Consider the following 21,598-nt stretch of genomic DNA (forward strand, 5'->3'; position numbering starts at 1 on the left):
CTGGTCTCGCTTTGCCCGACATTTTTAATTCTAAGAGAGACAAAACTCAAATAGAATTTGAAAATCCAAGAAAATATTTTAAAGACTTGGTCTTCACTTGTTTAAATAAATTCATTTATTTTTTTTACTTTGCTTCTTATAACTTTCAGAAAGACAATTTTAGAGAAAAAATACAACCTTAAAAATGATTTTAGGATTTTTAAACACATATACCTTTTTACCTTCCTCTTCTTTCCTGACAATTTAAATCAATGTTCAAGTATTTTTTTTTTTTTATTGTAAAGAATAATAAATACATTTTAATTTAATTCTTCATTTTAGCTTCTGTTTTTTCGACGAAGAATATTTGTGAAATATTTCTTCAAACCTATTATGATTAAAATTCATTAAAAAAATTATTCTGGCAAATCTAGAAAATCTGTAGAATCAAATTTAAATCTTATTTCAAAGTCTTCTGAATTTCTTTTAAAATTTTTGTTCTGGAAAATCTAGAAGAAATAATGATTTGTCTTTGTTAGAAATATAGCTTGGTCCAATTTGTTATATATTCTAACAACGTGTAAATTGGATTTTAACCTATTTTAAACATGTCATCAAAATTCTAAAATTAATCTTGATCAAGAAAAATTACTAATAATGTTCCATAAATTATTTTTTAAAGTTTTTCTCTTCTTTTTTTCGGTTGAATTTTGAATTTTAAAAAGTCGAAATCGAAGATAAACTATGTTTCAAAATTTAATTGTCATTTTTTTCGTGTTTTCTCCTCTTTTAAACCGTTCAATTAAGTGTAAATATCATTAATTATTAATAATAACATAGAGTTAAAGGTAAATTGAGCAAATTGGCTATTTCTGGCAATTTATATAAGTGTGTATCAAACTGGTAGCCCTTCACATTAATCAGTACCCAAGAAGTAGCTCTTGGTTTCAAAAAGGTTGGTGACCCCTGATGTATATATATATATATATATATGTATGTATGTATATATGTATATATATATATATATATATATATATATATATATATATATATATATATATATATATATATATATATATATGTATGTATGTATGTATGTATGTATGTATGTATGTATGTATGTATGTATGTATGTATGTATGTATGTATGTATGTATATATATATATATATATATATATATATATATATATATATATATATATATATATATATATATATATATATATATATATATATATATATATATATATATATATATATATATATATATATATATGCAAATATATATGTATATATATATATTTTTTATTTTTTTATTTTTTTCGATGCTTAAATATATACATATTTACACATATATTTATAAATTAGTTTTGAAAATGAAAAATATCAAATTGGCCCCCGTATGCTACGATTTTTCAATGTGCTGCCCTTAGTGGAAAAGTTTGGACACCTCTGGTACAAAACATAAAATAATAACACCAAAGTGATATCACATGCACTATTTTCACTCCTAACATTGCATTCCCAATGATGATCTGAAACAAAAAATTAGTTTAATAATTAAATCAAAGCTGACGTCAGGGGTGTTCAAAATGTAAAATCCTACAACTCATATTCCCCAAAAAAGTATTAACTGGTAGAAATTTGAGCAGAAAGACACAATGTAAAGAGAAAAATCTAAAAAGTTGTTGATATTAATACATAAAAATAACAGCACAGCTTTGTATTAAAATATATATCTAAATATTTTTTTTTAGACTTTCAATAAAGTTTAAAAATATATATACAAAAATACAAGTAATAGTGGCCCCTTGAGACTTTTGGTTTTCCAGTAAGAGACTCTGTGGAAAAAGCTGCTCATGGAATGCACATTAATAACTAATCGTAATTCAACGAACCATAACCCTGTCAAAAGAATGAGTTAAGTCACATGATTAATCACATACAATTCCAGCTCAACATTGAAAAAATGCTCCTGTATGACATTGTAGTCCGACAACAAAAGAATTGTTGTGACTAAAAAATATTTGCGGTCTTTTTTTCTAAGTTTCTTTAAATTGTGCAAGTGAGTAATAACCTGTGATTAATCATGATGTATCCACATTCCAAAGTGCGCTTAATCTGATTAAAAATACAGCACAGGCCAAAAGTTTGGACACACCTTCTCCTCATTCCATGTGTTTTCTTTATTTTCATGACTATTTACATTGTAGATTGTCACAGAAGGCCTCAAAATTATAAATAAACACATGTGGAGTTATGTACTTAACAAAAAAAAGGTGAAATAACTGAAAGCATGTTTTTATATTCCAGTTTCTTCAAAATAGCCACCCTTTGCTCTGATTACTGCTTTGCACACTCTTGGCATTCTCTCAATGAGCTTCAAGCACACCTGTGAAGTGAAAACCCTTTCAGGTGACTACCTCTTGAAGCTCATCGACAGAATGCCAAGAGTGTGCGAAAAAGTAATCCAAGCAAAGGGTGGCTGTTTTGAAGAAACTAGAATACAAAACATGTTTTCAGTTTTTTCACCTTTTTTTGTTAAGTACATAACTCCACATGTGTTCATTCATAGTTTTGAGGCCTTCAGTGACAATCTACAATGTAAATAGTCATGAAAATTAAGAAAACCCATTGAATGAGAAGGTGTGTCCAAACTTTTGGCCTGTACTGTGTGTGTGTATATGTATATATGTATATATATATATATATATATATATATATATATATATATATATATATATATATATATATATATATATATATATATATATATATATATATATATATATATATATATATGTATGTATGTATATATATATATATATATGTATATATATGTATGTATATATATATATATATATATATGTATATATATATGTATATATATATATATGTATATATATGTATGTATATATATATATATATATATATATATATGTATGTATATATATGTATATATATATATATGTATATATATATGTATATATATATATATATATATATATATATATATATATATTAGGGCTGCAACAACTAATCGATTAAAATCGATTATAAAAATAGTTGCCGATTAATTTAGTCATCAATTCAATGCATCTATGTCATGCGCATGTGCAGAGGCTTTAAAAAAATAAAAAAATAAAAAAATAGTTTTATTTGTTTTATTTTTATTAATAATTCTTTATTTATAAACTGCAACATTTACAAACAGCAGAGAAACAATCAAAATAAGTATGGTGCCATTATGCTGTTTTTTTAAAAAATAAAATACTGGAAAGGATAGAAATGTAGTTGGTCTCTTTTATCCGATTATTAATCGATTAATCAAAGTAATAATCGACAGATTGATCGATTATCAAATTAATCGTTAGTTGCCGCCCTAATATATATATATATATATATATATATATATATATATATATATATATATATATATATATATATATATATATATATATATATATGTGTGTACTTTAATCTTTAATCTTAATATATATATATATATATTTTGTTTGACCCCACAACTTTTAATATAATTTACAAAAGAATATCAAAGTGCCTCTTCTCATCTGTAGTTTTTTTCAGTAGGCTATGAGGCTCTCGGTGGAAAACCTTTGGACACCCGTGAAATGCATATTAATAAGTATTAATAATAATAATCTTAATACAAAGCTTTGTTTTTAAATAAAAATATATACTATGTAATATATTACATTTAAATATTTACGCACATACGTCTATAAATGTCACGGCCGCCACAAGTTGTTTATTTTTATTTCCCTCTAAAGTAAATCATGGTATCACGCAATAAAACCATCTTGAGACAAGTTCTTTCATGCAGCACACTCCCACGTGGGACGTCTTGTCTTCAACAATTCCCAGAAGGGTCCTAATTGGAACAGCACGTTGTCAGATGTTTGTCACCGGGAAGAGGCAACACTGTTTGAACACGGAATGCGCTGAAAGAATTCAAAACAGCGGCTTGGCTGGTCAGTGTTGGGTCTGGAAGAGGTCATAGGTCAGAAACAATCCTGCAGACGGGAATGCGAAAGATACAGAAATGATTCCTGACCCAAAACCCTTGCATAACTTCCTCCTCCTCCTCGACTCTGCATGTTGATCATATTAACTGTACTGCTCCAACCTAGTTGGAACATCTCCCAGAAGACGACGGCGGGGGTACAAGAGCATTAGCCACATCTGCAGAGTCCATTTAAGGGCAGATTTCACAATGGGGGACCCTAAAAAAAAAAAAAAAAAGCCTTTGCATGTTTTTGAAGTAAATATTTGTAGTCCGAAATATTCTTACTTTGTAAGCAAGATGGCAGGGAAAGGCGATACGCGCCATTGTTTATGTGAGCGTGACACAAACAGGAGTGAACGGAATGTTGCGCAGATAAATCAGCAGAGACTTTGTAACAACATTTTTATTAGTCCTCAAGGCTTTTGTGTGTATCACACTTTTCACCTTTAAATAGTCTACCTTAAAAATAACAACGTCCAATAATTGTCCCAATGGGCCACTGCATGTAGCTCCCATATTTCAACTCCATCCATCCATTTTCTTCCACTTATCTGAGGTGGGGTCGCGGGGGCAGCAGCCTAAGCAGAGAAGCCCAGACTTCCCTAACCCCAGCCACTTCGTCCAGTTCCTCCCGGGGGATCCTGAGGTATTGCCAGGCCAGCCAGAAGACATAGTCCCCCCAACATGTCCTGGGTCTTTCCAGTGGTCTCCTACCAGTCAGTCATGCCTTAAACACCTCCAGAGGGAGCTTCCATATTAAAACTGTTTGTTTTTTTAATATACCATCATTACCACAACTATCACTTCCAGCCAAGGTATGCATAAAAATATGAATAATATACTTTAGAAATCAGCCAAAAATATACACTTTTTTTGGAGCTTAGTTTCTCCAAAAACTAAGAATATAATTATACCTAATGAATATCCATATCAAAATAAAATGAAAGGTTTTAGTAAATAAAGATCAATTATGAAAATAGCAATAATCACAAAAACATACAATGAAAAAAATAAGAACAAGAACACTAATAATAACAGTAATACTAACAATAATACAATATGAAGCAGATAATAAAATAAAATAAAAAAATGCTAACACTAACATTTAATGCAAAAATAATGGTAAAAAAAAAATCTCTCTGGTCGAGAAAAATTAAAGTAGCAAAGTAACACAATTAAAACAATTTTTTTTTGGAGATAAAGATTATTTATGTATTTAATATTTGTTTACTTACTATGATATATTATTTATTTATTCACTGTTCTGTTACAGAGAACAAGGAACTGGGATACAATTGCTATGGTATGAAAAAGGGGTAGGATTAAGTAAGCTCCGCTTCTTCCTACTCCTTTTCGGACGTGCTGTAATGAAACAACTGGAAATATGTGCTGCGTTACATTGTATTGTATGCATGTTCCAAATACACTGAAACTGAAATGAAAGTAACAATACTGCTAACAAGTCAAATATTAATAATGATATTTACATGGAAAATAAAAACATCAATAATAATACCAACACTAATAATTTAAAAAGTAACCACTCTACAAATAATAAGTAATATTTTCATAAAAATGAAAACCTCACAAAAAACCAACAATAATAACACTATTTATATTGTTATAACAATAAAATGTCACATTTAAAAATATTAATATCAATGACATTATTATTGATAATACCAAGAAAAAAAATGGTTAGTCACAATTTTTTTTTAATTTCAAGTCAGATTGAGAGTTATAATGTACAAATAGTTTCAATAACATTATTGAGATTCAAACAATACCAAGAAGTAAAAAAATATTGGATGAGTCTAGGGCTGCAACAACTAATCGATTAAATCGATTATAAAAATAGTTGGCGATTAATTTAGTCATCGATTCGTTGGATCTATGCTATGCGCATGCGCAGAGGCCCCTTTTTTTAATTTATAAACTACAACATTTACAAACAGCTGAGAAACAATAATCAAAATAAGTATGGTGCCAGTATGCTGTTTTTTTTCCAATAAAATACTGGAAAGGATAGAAATGTAGTTTGTCTCTTTTATCCGATTATTAATCGATTAATCAAAGTAATAATCAACAGATTAATCGATTATCAAATTAGTTTTTAGTTGCAGCCCTTAGATGAGTCCCGGAAATGTGTTCAAGTCAGATTGAGAGTTGTGTGTTTTGTACAAATGGAATACAAGTCAGTGTCTGAGGTGATGTTTGCTGTGAACAGGAAGTGCTCTCTACGAGGTGTGTGTGTGTGTGTGTGTGTGTGTGTGTGTGTGTGTGTGTGTGTGTGTGTGTGTGTGTGTGTGTGTGTGTGTGTGTGTGTGTGTGTGTGTGTGTGTGTGTGTGTGCGTGGTAACAATCAAATCCTTTTTTGTACTGCTGGACAAGACGTGAATGTGTGTGTTGTGTGGCGGGGGGGTCAACGCCAGACAATCGCTGCTTTATTGTGTGTTGAGCTGCAATGAAGCTGCATGCAAAGCCAGGCTTAGTTCACACTTTGCCCTCTTAAAGACACAGTCAGCCGTTCTCACCTCCACACATCTGGACGTGGGAGGAATTCCCCTCCTGTCTTTGCGTCAATCTGTAACCCCCCCCCACCCCCCCACCCCCAAAAGGACCAAAAGCCTCAGTGGAGCCTGAAAAGAGTAACTCTACTGGATGACTTTCGCCATCTTGGAACAATGTGTGTACGTTTTCAACTTTCCTCCCAAATATCCGTCACTCGAATCCCTTCACACACGCACGCACACACACACACACGCACACACACACTGCTCCTCGTCCTCTGTCCCTGATGCAGGTCTAATCCCGCCCACCCATTTCCTTGAAACACAAGTTAGAGAAGGGGGGTGCGGCCTGCTGCCTTTTTGTGTGTGTCTTGCACATTTCTAATCATCAAGAGTGCAGCGAAAGGACGTCATTTCTCTGTTTATTGCCTTTCAGCAGGACGCCGGGAGACAAAATGGGGAGAGTGAACATTTGGGTGAAAAGGAGTTTCATCGTGGTGGCAAGTCTGATGGTGGTGAGTGTTTTTGCACATTTCATGCACATGTCAACACACTCGTGTCCTTTCTGTGGGCCGACTTGTTACCGCTTGTTGGGTCTCACTGCTCACTATTCCTGCTCTGCTCATGTCTTGTTATTGCAAATATGCTCTGCTTCTTCCCACTCCCCTTCGGACATAATGAATTGTGCAAAACACGTGGTGTACTTTTAATGTCATTTTGTTCTGGTTACAAAACGCGTGACACTAAAAGTGTGTTGTTGTTGTTGCAGGTCATTGGCGCTCTGATGTTGGCAGGCACTCTGTTCATCCATGGCCACTACCACCGTGATGAGCAGGTAACGCCCCCCCTGTCTTGTCAAACATGTATAAAACACTATCACGCAGCGTATACAGTACATGTTGTCATGGCAACTTGTAGCAGGAATTTACATATTAACTAGAATTTGCAATTCCAGTAGGGAATTGCGTGTAAACGCCCTATGTGCGCAAGCCGCCGAACTGCCGATACGCGTGAGTGGAGCTGAAATGCTTGAATGTCCAGGGTAAGTGGAGTGTGTGGATGTTGGAACGGCTCGAATCGGTTGAAAAATGTGGGATATGGAGGGGTTCGTATATTGCCCATTCATTTTCAATGGAGGGAAATTCCTGGTAATTCCGGGTAATCAGGGAGTTTTTTGGAACCGGGAAACATGCCGGCTTGAATGTCCAGGGTGAGTGGAGTGTGCGGATGTTGGAACGACTCGAAACGGTTGAAAAATGTTGGATATGGAGAGACATTTCTGGTAATCAGGGATTTTTTTGGAACCGGGAAACATGCCGGCTTGAATGTCCAGGGTGAGTGGAGTGTGTGGATATTGGAACGGCTCGAATCGGTTGAAAAATGTGGGGTATGGAGGGGTTCGTATATTGCCCATTCATTTTCAATGGAGGGAAATTCCTGGTAATTCTGGGTAATCGGGGAGGTTTTTTTCGAACCGGGAAACATGCCGGCTTGAATGTCCAGGGTGAGTGGAGTGTGTGGATGTTGGAACGGCTCGAAACGGTCGAAAAATGTCGGATATGGAGAGAAATTTCTGGTAATTCCGGGTAATCAGGGAGTTTTATGGACCCTGGAAACATGCCGGCTTGAATGCCCAGGGTAAGTGGAGTGTGTGGATGTTGGAACGGCTCAAATCGGTTGAAAAATGTGGGATATGGAGGGGTTCGTATATTTCCCATTCATTTTCAATGGAGGGAAATTCCTGGTAATTCTGGGTAATCGGGGAGGTTTTTTTCGAACCGGGAAACATGCCGGCTTGAATGTCCAGGGTGAGTGGAGTGTGTGGATGTTGGAACGGCTCGAAACGGTTGAAAAATGTCGGATATGGAGAGAAATTTCTGGTAATTCCGGGTAATCAGGGAGTTTTATGGACCCTGGAAACATGCCGGCTTGAATGCCCAGGGTAAGTGGAGTGTGTGGATGTTGGAACGGCTCAAATCGGTTGAAAAATGTGGGATATGGAGGGGTTCGTATATGGCCCAGTCATTTTCAATGGAGGGAAATTCCTGGGTAATTCCGGGTAATCTGGGAGTTTTTTTTCGAACCGGGAAACATGCCGGCTTGAATGTCCAGGGTGAGTGGAGTGTGTGGATGTTGGAACGGCTCGAAACGGTTGAAAAATGTTGGATATGGAGAGAAATTTCTGGTAATCAGGGAATTTTTTGGAACCGGGAAACATGCCGGCTTGAATGTACAGGGTGAGTGGAGTGTGTGGATGTTGGAACGTCTCGAAACGGTTGAAAAATGTCGGATATGGAGAGAAATTTCTGGTAATTCCGGGTAATCAGGGAGTTTTTTGGAACCGGGAAACATGCCGGCTTGAATGCCCAGGGTGAGTGGAGTGTGTGGATGTTGGAACGGCTCGAATCGGTTGAAAAATGTGGGATATGGACAGGTTTGCATATTGCCCATTCATTTGGAGGGAAATTCCGGGTAATCTGGGAATTTTTTGGAACTGGGAAACATGCTGGCTGAATGTCCAGGGTGAGTGGAGGGTGTGGATGTTGGACTGCTTCAAATCAGATGAGAAATGTGGGACATCCAGTAGATTGTATATTTTCCGTTCCTTGTCAATGGGGAAAATATACTGGAAATTCCCGGAAAACCAGGAATTTGTACGAGAAAAAACGATATCTTTTTTTGTCCCAACTAAGAGGCATGTTTTGAAGGTGGAATGCTCAAAACCGGTTGAAAAATGTGGACTGTGAAAACTTTTCCAGAAAGAGGTCAAATATGGCTTTGGAAAACTGGGAATTCTGGGATTTTCTGAATTTTTTTGTAAATTTGGAAATGGTAGTTTGATTGCCCAAGGTGAGTGGAGTGTGTGGATGGTGGAACGGTTTGAATTGGTTGAGAAATGTGGGATATCCAGTCCATTGTACATTTTCCATTCGTTGTCAATTGGGAAAATATTACTGGAAAGTAATGAACATTTTGCGAAAGAGAAAACATGTTTTGTGTTCAAAGGATAGAATCAGGTTTAAAAAATGCAAAACGTTTTGAGAATTTAGGGCGTTGTACAGTAGAACTGTAAATACGTCCATTCCTATATGTCATTTCCTGGAAATTTGGGAATTTCAGGAAAACTAGAAATGTTTTAAAATATTGATACCAGCACAATTGTCCTAGATGATATGAATAGGTTGGTGTTGCTATTTTTGCAATCGGCGTGGTATCCGTGTGAATTGAGAATGGGTATTTCGGAAATCCTGGAATTTCAGGAAAACCGGGAATTTGTACGGGGAAAAAATTATGACTTTTGCTGTCCCAACTAAGAGGCATGTTTTGAAGGTAGAATGCTCAAAAACGGTTGAAAAATGTGGACTTTCCAGAAAGAGGTAAAATATGGCTTTGGAAAACCGGGAATTCTGGGAATTTCTGAAATGTTTTTACATTTGGAAAATGGTAGTTTGATTGCCCAAGATAAGTGGAGTGTGTGGATGTTGGAACGGCTCGAATCGGTTGAAAAATGTGGGATATGGACAGGTTTGCATATTGCCCATTCATTTTCAATAGAGGGAAATTCCGGGTAATCAGGGAATTTTTTTCAACCGGGAAACATGCTGGCTGAATGTCCAGGGTGAGTGGAGTGTGTGGATGTTGGACTGCTTCAAATCAGATGAGAAATGTGGGACATCCAGTCGATTGTATATTTTCCGTTCGTTGTCAATGGGGAAAATATACTGGAAATTCCGGGAAAACCAGGAATTTGTACGAAAAAAAAAAAAAACTTTTTTTGTCCTAACTAAGAGGCATGTTTTGAAGGTGGAATGCTCAAAACCGGTTGAAAAATGTGGACTGTGAAAACTTTTCCAGAAAGAGGTAAAATATGGCTTTGGAAAACCGGGAATTCTGGGAATTTTTGAATTGTTTTATAATTGGGAAAATGGTAGTTTAATTGTCCAAGATGAGTGGAGTGTGTGGATGGTGGAACGGTTCGAATCGGTTGAGAAATGTGGGATATCCAGTCGATTGTATATTTTCCATTCGTTGTCAATGGGGGGAAAATTACTGGAAATTCCGGGGAAACCGGGAATTTTGGGAAAGAGAAAACATGTTTTGGGTTTAAAGGTTGGAATCAGGTTTAAAAAATGCGAACATTTTTGAGAATTTAGGGCATCGTACAGTAGAACTGGGAATACGTCCATTCATTTGAATGGGAATTTCCTGGAAAATTGGACATTTTTGAAAATATTGATACCAGCACAATTGTCTTAGATGATATGAATACGTTGGTGTTGGTATTTTTGGAATCGGTTGAAAAATGTTAACGTAGTAACGGTCTGAATTTAGAATGGGTATTTCGGAATTCCTGGAATTTCAGGAAAACCGGAAAAAAAATTATAACTTTTGTTGTCCTAACTAAGAGGCATGGTTTGAAGGTGGAATGGTCAAAAACGGTTGAAAAATGTGGACTGTGAAAACTTTCCAGAAAGAGCTAAAATATGGCTTTGGAAAAACCGGGAATTCTGGGAATTTCTGAAATTCTTTTAAATTGGGAAAATGGTAGTTTGATTGTGCAAGGTGAGTGGAGTGTGTGGATGGTGGAACGGTTCAAATTGGTTGGGAATTGTGCAAGTTCGAAACATGGCCCATTCATTTTCAGCAGGGATAATGTCCTGGTAAACCGGGAATTTTGGGAAATCTGGAGGATTTTTATTTTTTTTCGGCGACACTTGGGCATTCACACAATTAGGAAGAAAGGCACTACAACTAATATTTACTGATAATTTAGTCCGATTTTGTCCCAAAAATGTGCTGTAAATTGGTAGTAAACTAATCAAGCTTTTGAGGTCTCTATTCGATGACACATGCAAATAACCATGAAGATCTCTAAAATAATATTTACTGAAAATTTTGTTTCTGTGTGTGTGTGTGTGTGTGTGTGTGTGTGTTCTTGTATTTCTACCTTCCATATGAGGAGGTGTGAACAAGTGATGACATAAATCATGGTCCCAATACAGAAAACCATTGCATCTAATAGAGAATGTCTCATTTGCACCCCCTGGTGGTGAAATCTATCAAAATTAGGGTGGTCCCAAAAAGGAGGGATTTTTCAAATTGACTGTGTGTCGCTTTTAAAAGTGCTCCCCCTCTGGTCAACATATGAAATAACAAGTGTGTGTAAAAATTTGAAGTGCTCCCTCTCTGGCCAACGTATGTAATAACAAGTGTGTGTAATAAATTGAAATGCGCCCCCTTTGGCCAAAATTAATAAAATAAATATGTATATAGAGACATATTGTAATAACTTGAAGTAAATAATGAAGATTACTATTTGCATAGTATGTATATATTACTAATGTTGTAAATACAAATCTTTATATATCTAGAAAGGGTGGTCCTAAAGAGGTAGGCATTTTTCAGAGGTTTCAAGAAGGTAAGAAATACAAGAATGTGTGTAAAAAAAAAAGTGTGTGTCTGTGTATTCAGATTGTTGTGAAGCAGGAACGCTGATTGGTTGTCTTTTTACACGTGACTTTTGTGACATTGCTGTGTAAAACGTGTAAAAAAAAGACCATCAGAAAGCGACTTGATGTGTAGAACATCATCTATGCAACATTTTGACCAGAGAACCACCATCACATGTTATGTAGACCACAAGGAAGTCTTTTCTTTTTCGAAAAAAAAAATAAAAATATGACCCCTTTAAATGCGTCCTATAATCCGGTGCGCCTTTTGTATGAAAATAGACCTGAATCGACCCGCTCATCGGCAATGCGCCTTATAATCCGGTGCGCCCGCCCTATGTTTCGGAAAATACGATACAAAACATTTAAGACAAGCTAAGTAGCATCTTATGGGCACGTAGGAAGCAATATTAGTCTTCTCCTTGCAAAAGTAACATGAGAGCGACATGGGGCATCCTAAATAGCGTCATGAGAGATTATTTTCTTACTTGGAGATTTTGCGGTTAGTTAAAATGAGACATAAATTGGAGTATTTACGGTGTTGTTGTTGACAAAGTACGTAGAATGTCTTTTTGTGAACATAATCAGGTCCCTACGTAACATCCACAGATAGAGGACATGATCGTGGGAATACGCGCCGTTTACGCTATCTCTATCATCGTGCTGCTCTTGCCCATCATTGGCTTGTATGGCGTCTGCAAGGAGAAGAGATGGGTCATCATTGTGGTGAGTCAACACGCAAACACACCAGTGTTTCCCACACATTCATTTATTTGTGGCGGCCTGCCGCGAAAGAATTAAGGCCGAAACAAAAACAATTTTTTTTTTTTTTTAAATTTAATTTTTTTTTTTTTTTTTGGGTCCTGTCCAGCTTCTCAGGCAAATCATATAGTTGATGTAGATGCCCGTATCGGCTGTTCCGATTTACTTTACAAAAGAGAAGTGTAGGATACTTCTCTTGTTGCCTTATTTGTATTTGACCACTACTGTTTTCTGTTTATTTGTTACTGACTGTGGCAGGACACCTCTGCCTCTGTTTCACTTTATGTTGCTGGTAAATAATATGGTTGTAGTAGTAGGCTAAAGTTCAATTATTTAGTATGCACTAATTAAAGGGGCAGAGCTTTAAGAGACATTTTAGCTTTTATATTTTTATATGATATATTTTTTGTAAGAACCACAATTAATAAATATATTTCAGTGAATAACTTATTGTTTAAATCTGTATATAAATATGTACATAAAGTGTTGTAATTAGGGATGTCCGATAATGGCTTTTTGCCGATATTCCGATATTGTCCAACTCTTTAATTACAGATACCGATATCAACCGATACCGATATCAACCGATATATGCAGTCGTGGAATTAACACATTATTATGCCTAATTTGGACAACCAGGTATGGTGAAGGTAAGGTAAGGTACTTTTTAAAAAAAATTGTAAAATAAGATAAATAAATTAAAAACATTTTCTTGAATAAAAAAGAAAGTACAACAATATAAAAACAGTTACATAGAAACTAATAATGAATGAAAATGAGTAAAATTAACTGTTAAAGGTTAGTACTATTAGTGGAGCAGCAGCACGCACAATCATGTGTGCTTACGGACTGTATCCCTTGCAGACTGTATTGATATATATTGATATATAATGTAGGAAGCAGAATATTAATAACAGAAAGAAACAACCCTTTTGTGTGAATGAGTGTAAATGGGGGAGGGAGGTTTTTTGGGTTGGTGCACTAATTGTAAGTGTATCTTGTGTTTTTTATGTGGATTTAATTAAAAAAAAAAAAAAAAAAAAAAAAAAAAAAAAAAACGATACCGATAATAAAAAAAACGATACCGATAATTTCCGATATTACATTTTAACGCATATATCGGACATCTCTAGTTGTAATTATATTGTAAAATGGATGGATGGACGTTTAAAACAAAACTGTTATTATTAATTAGTAAGTATACATTTTTTGAGCCTTTTTAGAGAAAATCATATCATTGTAGTAAATTATGCAAATTACTCGATGATGTCATGGTGACCACGCCCATAGCCACGCCCCCACCGCCACAGGTATCTTGGCAGTTTATGGGAAACACTGCACACACACACACTTTTCTCAGATACTGACAGTTTATTTGTGTGTCAGTTCACCGTTGGAATCATCCTGTGCAGCCTGTTTGTGCTTTACAGTGGAATCAACGTGCTGGTGGTGCGCCCTATGGTATGTACACCACTACATTTACACCAGCAATCATCTTCCACGCAAATGTGCTCGACTTGCGTGCTCTTGTTGCGCAGGTGGTCCAAAACATCACCGCGTATTACACCAACATGCAGCCAATCCGCAACGCCACTGACGTCGACCTCAAGATTCTGCACGAAACACAAATCCAAGTCGGTAAAAGACGTGCCGAAACCGAAATGGAGATGAAGAACCGTGATTTGTTGACGTTGTGTTTGGCAGTTGGAGTGCTGTGGAGTGCAGCAGGGCTACCAAGAGTGGGGCTCCGACATCCCAGAGTCCTGCTTGTGCGTCGACAACTCTACCAGCTCATGTGTGAGGACCACACTCGGCTTTCTACGCACTTTCTACGCGCACGCAAGGAATGCATTGTTGTGTTGTTGTTTTTTTTGCAGGTGGCCGCGCCAAAGAACAGCAGCCTGTTCAAGACCACGGACACTGTGATGATTTATGAAGAGGTGCATCGTTCGTTACACAGAAACATTACAACAAATCATCTTCTTTTCGAAAAAACTATGCGGAACATTGCTTAAAGGCCTACTGAAAGCCACTACTAGCGACCACGCAGTCTGATAGTTTATATATCAATGATGAAATCTTAACATTGCAACACATGCCAATACGGCCGGGTTAACTTATAAAGTGACATTTTAAATTTCCCGGGAAATATCCGGCTGAAACGTCGCGGTATGATGACGTATGCGCGTGACGAAGTCAGAGTAACGGAAGTTATGGTACCCCGTAGAATCCTATACAAAAAAGCTCTGTTTTCATTTCATAATTCCACAGTATTCTGGACATCTTTTGCAATTTGTTTAATGAACAATGAAGGCTGCAAAGAAGACAGTTGTAGGTGGGATCAGTGTATTAGCAGCGGACTACAGCAACACAACCAGGAGGACTTTGTTGGAGCGCTAGCCGCACTAGCCGCCGACCTCACCTTGACTTCCTACATCTCCGGGCCGCCAAACGCATCGGGTGAAGTCCTTCGTCCTTCTGCCGATCGCTGGAACGCAGGTGAGCACGGGTGTTGATGAGCAAATGAGGGCTGGCTGGCGTAGGTGGAGAGCTAATGTTTTTAGCATAGCTCTGTGCAGTCCGGTTGCTAAGTTAGCTTCAATGGCGTCGTTAGCAACAGCATTGTTAACCTTCGCCAGCCTGGAAAGCATTAACCGTGTATTTACATGTCCACGGTTTAATAGTATTGTTGATTTTCTATCTATCCTTCCAGTCAGGGGTTTATTTCTTTTGTTTCTATATGCAGTTAAAGCACGATGCTATCACGTTAGCTCGTAGCTAAAGCATTTCGCCAATGTATTGTCGTGGAGATAAAAGGCACTGAATGTCCATTTCGCGTTCTCGACTCTCATTTTCAAGAGGATATAGTATCCCAGGTGGTTTAAAATACAAATCCAAAATAGAAAAAGGAGAGAGTGTGGAATCCAATGAGCCAGCTTGTACCTAAGTTACGGTCAGAGCGAAAAAAGATACGTCCTGCACTGCCTCTCAAGTCCTTCACTGTAACGTTCCTCATCCACGAATCTTTCATCCTCGCTCAAATTAATGGGGTAATCGTCACTTTCTCGGTCCGAATCTCTCTCGCTCCATTGTAAACAACGGGGAATTGTGAGGAATACTAGCTCCTGTGACGTCACGCTACTTCCACTACAGGCAAGGCTTTTTTTTATCAGCGAGCAAAAGTTGCAAACTTTATCGTCGATTTTCTCTACTAAATCCTTTCAGCAAAAATATGGCAATATCGCGAAATGATCAAGTATGACACATAGAATGGATCTGCTATTCCCGTTTAAATAACAAAAAATCATTTCAGTAGGCCTTTAAAGGCTTAGTGGCCACATGCGTGGACAGCTCCTTTTAGCTCCTATTTCCAAAATTGTGTACACTACTGAATTGGGGTCTTATGGCCGCTTATGTGGACACTTATACTGCCATCTGGTGGTGTCAGAAGAGTATAACATACAATGGAATTTGGACACAGAAAAAAATCTAAAAATAAGAATTAGCATGTCACTAAACATGAAGTACACAGTTGTGTACTTATGGACTAAGTACATCATATCAAAAGATGATTCTTAGTTTTTATTCTAATTAGGGTCCAATAAGCCCAAATAGCAAAGAGAAATTAAAAAAAAAGCATGTAGACAAACAGCTTGGGCCTTAAGAGGTTAAATGAATATTTATTTCTTTATTAAATGCCTGATGGTCAAAGAGGAGCCTTTTAATGTGCAGTAATTATTATTATTATTATGTTGAATTCTCAACAAATGAATTAGTTTCATAACAAATTGATGTTATTTATTGTTGGCACACTTTTACCTTAACCAAGGACTTCAGCTGAAAATAAGCTCTATGAAACTGACATATTTACAGAAATAATTATTAATGTGCGATCTGTTGTTCCTGTTTGAATAAATAACTGACATTTCTTTAAATGTAAATTATTTTTAATACAAAATGTTGTTTTTTAATGGGGTTTTTTCAATTTGGTTGTAGTTATGGACATTGCATAATAATACGTATTAATATTCACGCGATATAGTTCATACTACCAAAAAAAAACCAATAATAATATAAAAATAATAAAAATAATAATTTGATATTATGTATTATTTTTATTATTAGTAATACATTATTTACAAATATTTTAATTATACAATTAAAAAACATAGATAATACATAATTAATTCTAACCTGGTATTATTTTGTCTATTAGTTAGCATTTAGTTTTTGTCTTTTCCCTTCAAGAGACAAATATGTGATACATAATTCTAATATTTTGTCTGCTACAAACAGTTCTGCGCTACATTTTACTCTTTACTTTGGTTGTTTGACTTAAAGGGATGGCAACAAATGAACTATTGTCATTAAAGTCGATTCCACAGTATTCACTTGAATTATACAAATAAAATAATAAATAATTGAAATGATAAAACAAATACATTCTAACATATCGGTAATAGTTTATTAGTCTATTAATTAGCACTTAGCTTTTGTCTTTTTCCTTCACGGGACAATAAGCTGGGAAAGCACAGACCTTGCTAGGTCTTATCTCCAAATAGTGGGGAAAAAAAATACAAAATCCGGATCAGCACCAAAATGTAATCACTTGTTTCGTATCCCATTTCAGACATTTCCTGAACGTTTCATGAAAATACCTCATACCTTTTTGAATTATTTTGCTAACTATCAAACGGCAGGTCTTACATAACCTCCTGGCGGAGGTAATTAGATAAGACATATATTGTATTTTAAAAATACACAAACATTTACCGTATTTTCCGGGCTAAAATGCGCACTTAAAATAGTTTTTTCTCCTCAAAACTCGACATTGCGCCCCATAACCCGGCGCGCCTAATGTAAGGAATACGTTTTGGTTGAGCTTACCCACCTCGAAGCAATTTTATTTGGTACAAGGTGAAATGATAAGAGTGACCAGTAGATGGCAGCCAAACATAAGAGATAAGTGTAGGCTGCACCGTTTCATGTGCTTCAACATACCAGTATTATTAAAGGCCTACTGAAATGTGATTTTCTTATTTAAACGGGGATAGCAGGTCCATTCTATGTGTCATACTTGATCATTTCGCGATATTGACATATTTTTGCTGAAAGGATTTAGTAGAGAACATTGACGATAAAGTTCGCAACTTTTGGTCGCTGATAAAAAAGCCTTGCCTGTACCGGAAGTAGCGTGACGTCACAGGTTGTGGAGCTCCTCACATCTGCACATTGTTTACAATCATGGCCACCAGCAGCGAGAGCGATTCGGACCGAGAAAGCGACGATTTCCCCATTAACTTGAGCGAGGATGAAAGATTTGTGGATGAGGAAAGTGAGAGTGAAGGACTAGAGGGCAGTGGAAGCGATTCAGATAGGGAAGATGCTGTTAGAGGCGGGTGGGACCTGATATTCAGCTGGAAATGACTAAAACAGTAAATAAACACAAGACATATATATACTCTATTAGCCACAACACAACCAGGCTTATATTTAATATGCCACAAATTAATCGCGCATAACAAACACCTCCCCCCTCCCGTCCATACAACCCACCAATACAGCTGCATACTCACGGTAAAACACCGGCTACGTGTTTGTGTTGCTGCAGCCGGCCGCTAATACACCGCTTCCCACCTACAGCTTTCTTCTTTGCTATCTCCATTGTTCATTGAACAAATTGCAAAAGATTCACCAACACAGATGTCCAGAATACTGTGGATATTTGCGATGAAAACAGACGACTTAATAGCTGGCCACAATGCTGTCCCAAAATGTCCTCTACATTCCGTGACGTCACGCGCAAACGTCGTCATACCGAGACGTTTTCAGCAGGATATTTCGCGGGAAATTTAAAATGGCACTTTACTAATCTAACCCGGCCGTATTGGCATGTGTTGCAATGTTAAGATTTCATCATTGATATATAAACTATCAGACTGCGTGGTCGCTAGTAGTGGCTTTCAGTAGGCCTTTAAGGTGTGTGTGAAAGGTAAGACATATTATCTGGCGTTCTGTTTCGCAATATTATGCAAAATAAACTTTTCTTACCTTCTGGTACCTGCTGATCTGTATTTGGGATCTGCATAAATCCTAAAAAAATTGCGCGCGTCCGTCTTTGTAGTCCGTGTCGACAACGTAGTCGATAAACTTCTTCTTTTTCTTTATCTTCTTGTTATGGGACATTCATCCTCTGCTGTTGCCATTTCTAATATAAAGTAGTGTAAAGTTCTTACTTATATCTGTCAGTAAACTCGCCATGAAAGCGCTAAAACATAGCGGTGTAGTGAGTTTACATTATTCACCCAAGGAACTTTAGTTATTAGAGTTCCGATCGGACGGTTTTTCACGGGACACATTTAAGTAAAGTTAAGTAAAGTCAGAATGTCATTAAAACAGTTAGCTTGATCTTTTGACACTTCTTCCACTCCCGTCCTTGCACGCTACACCGCTACAACAAAGATGACGGGGAGAAGACGCCGTCGAAGGTGAGCCACGTAAATAAGACGGCGCGTCCTGAAGAGACTGTCAGAAAGCGACTTGAAGATGATCAGTAAAACATCATCTATGCAACATTTTGACCAAAGAACCACCATTACATGTTATGTAGACCACAAGGAATTTACACTTGGAACAATAATAATAATAATATGACTCCTTTAATAAGCCTTATAATCCGGTGCGCCTTATATATGAAAAAAGAAATAAAAAATAGACCATTCATCGGTATTTATATCTTCTTTTTAAATATTATTTTTCTATAAAAAAAAAATATTGTATATGGTGATAATGTGTTATTGTGTGTGTTGCAGTCATGTCTCCCAAGCATCGTGTACAACATCGACGTGTCCGTCAACATAGCCGTGGGCAGCTCAGCGGGGTTGATTTTACTTTGGGTGAGCAACATTTTTCCACCACAATAACTTCCACTCCTCCTTTCTCTCCATACACGTCAGTTTGTATCGTTGCTGCCCCCTGCTGGCTGTGTATTGCTATTACGCCACACTCAGTATGCGCGTGTGTGTGTGTGTGTGTGTGTGTGTGTGTGTGTGTGTGTGTGTGTGTGTGTGTGTGTGTGTGCAGACGTTGTCCTGTATGCTGAGCGTGGTCGTCTTGTGTCAACTGAAACCCAAAAAGGACACGCCCACCGTCGCTTACAGTCGAGAGGCCAAAACTGGCAACTACGCCGTCCTCACGGAACCGGCGGAGCTCCCCTGATCAATATTTGATCACTGACAAATGTTCAATGTGTGATACGAAAGCTTACTTTTAACTTCACACGCAAAATATGAAGCTTTATTTTTATGTAAAGTGATGTAGACTATATTGCCAAAAGTATTTGGCCACCTGCCTCGACTCACATATGAACTTGAAGTGCCATCCCATTCCTAACCCATAGGGTTCAATAGGACCTTTTGCAGCTATTACAGCTGCAACTCTTCTGGGAAGGCTGTCCACAAGGTTGTGGAGTGTGTTTATAGGAATTTTCGACCATTCTTCTAAAAGCTGGCTTCCAGTCTCCATTCTAATGCATTACAAGGGTGTTCTATCGGGTTCAGGTCAGGACTCTGTGCAGGCCAGTCAAGTTCATCCACACCAGACTCTGTCATCCATGTCTTTATGGACCTTGCTTTGTGCACTGGTGCACAGTCATGTTGGAAGAGCAAGGGGCCCCGCTCCAAACTGTTTCCCACAAGGCGGGGAGCATGCAATTGTCCAACATGTTTTGGTTCAGGTCAGGACTCTGTGCAGACCAGTCAATACCAGACTCTGTCATCCATGTCTTTATGGACCTTGCTTTGTGCACAGTCATGTTGGAAGAGGAGGGGCCCCGCTCCAAACTGTTTCCCACAAGGTTGGGAGCATGGAATTGTCCAACATGTTTTGGTATCCTGGATATTCAAAGTTCCTTTCACTGGAACTAAGGGGCCACGCCCAACTCCTGGAAAAACAAGCCGTACCATAATTCCTCCTCCACCAAATTTCACACTCTGCACAATGCAGTTCTCCTGGCATTTCACGACTGGATCTGTTGCATCCTGTGACAGCTCCACGCTGGAAATCACTGAGAGCGGCCCATTCTTTCACCAATGTTTGTAGAAACAGTCTCCATGCCTAAGTGCTTGATTTTACACACCAAGTGATTGATTTATTTATTGACATCTATTGATTAGGACACCTGATTCTGATCATTTGGATGGGTGGCCAAATACTTTTGGCAATATAGTGCATGTTGATACATTTTGCATTGTGTTGTTTCCTTTAGGAAATTTGACATGTCATTGAATCGCCTGATTTAGTTCATCTTTGTTTATATTGTTCCTTTCTTAATATTTTCTGGTATTAAAAGTGTTTATAAGTAGTTCAATATGTTTGGACTATTTAATGGTAAACTCACCAGCTGTTTATTTCAATATATTTATTTATTCTCATGTCTAACAATAGTGGTTGGACAATATCAGGGAAAACTTCATTGTTTTGGATGATGTGTTACAAACCCCGTTTCCATATGAGTTGGGAAATGGTGTTAGATGTAAATATAAACGGAATACAATGATTTGCAAATCCTTTTCAAGCCATATTCAGTTGAATATGCTACAAAGACAACATATTTGATGTTCAAACTCATAAACAATTTTTTTGTTGTTGCAAATAATCATTAACTTTAGAATTTGATGGCAGCAACACGTGACAAAGAAGTTGGGAAAGGTGGCAATAAATACTGATAAAGTTGAGGAATGCTCATCAAACACTTATTTGGAACATCCCACAGGTGTGCAGGCTAATTGGGAACAGGTGGGTGCCATGATTGGGTATAAAAGTAGATTCCATGAAATGCTCAGTCATTCACAAACAAGGATGGGGCGAG

The 21,598-nt window shown here is 36.9% G+C and overlaps 1 protein-coding gene across 5 annotated transcripts in view; it reads left to right on the forward strand.

Annotated features, from left to right (window-relative positions):
• The window catches only part of LOC133662507 (tetraspanin-8-like), a 61,997-nt gene extending 40,777 nt beyond the window's left edge, over positions 1-21,220 (forward strand). For 2 of the 5 annotated variants that reach the window (XM_062066572.1, XM_062066571.1), the window contains 9 exons: positions 6,957-7,032; positions 7,287-7,352; positions 12,577-12,693; positions 14,116-14,190; positions 14,268-14,363; positions 14,434-14,526; positions 14,607-14,669; positions 19,542-19,625; positions 19,813-21,220. In XM_062066572.1, the coding sequence (XP_061922556.1) occupies positions 6,973-7,032; positions 7,287-7,352; positions 12,577-12,693; positions 14,116-14,190; positions 14,268-14,363; positions 14,434-14,526; positions 14,607-14,669; positions 19,542-19,625; positions 19,813-19,947 (789 nt within the window). In that variant the 5' untranslated portion in view covers positions 6,957-6,972 and the 3' untranslated portion in view covers positions 19,948-21,220. Of the gene's footprint in view, positions 1-6,857; positions 7,033-7,286; positions 7,353-12,576; positions 12,694-14,115; positions 14,191-14,267; positions 14,364-14,433; positions 14,527-14,606; positions 14,670-19,541; positions 19,626-19,812 lie in introns of those variants that run through there. The other 3 variants (XM_062066569.1, XM_062066568.1, XM_062066567.1) reach the window with 3 other exon arrangements.
• The last annotated feature ends 378 nt before the right edge of the window (positions 21,221-21,598 follow it).

Source organism: Entelurus aequoreus, linkage group LG12 (assembly GCF_033978785.1).
Source record: "Entelurus aequoreus isolate RoL-2023_Sb linkage group LG12, RoL_Eaeq_v1.1, whole genome shotgun sequence".
In the NCBI taxonomy this organism is placed as follows: Eukaryota; Metazoa; Chordata; class Actinopteri; order Syngnathiformes; family Syngnathidae; genus Entelurus; species Entelurus aequoreus.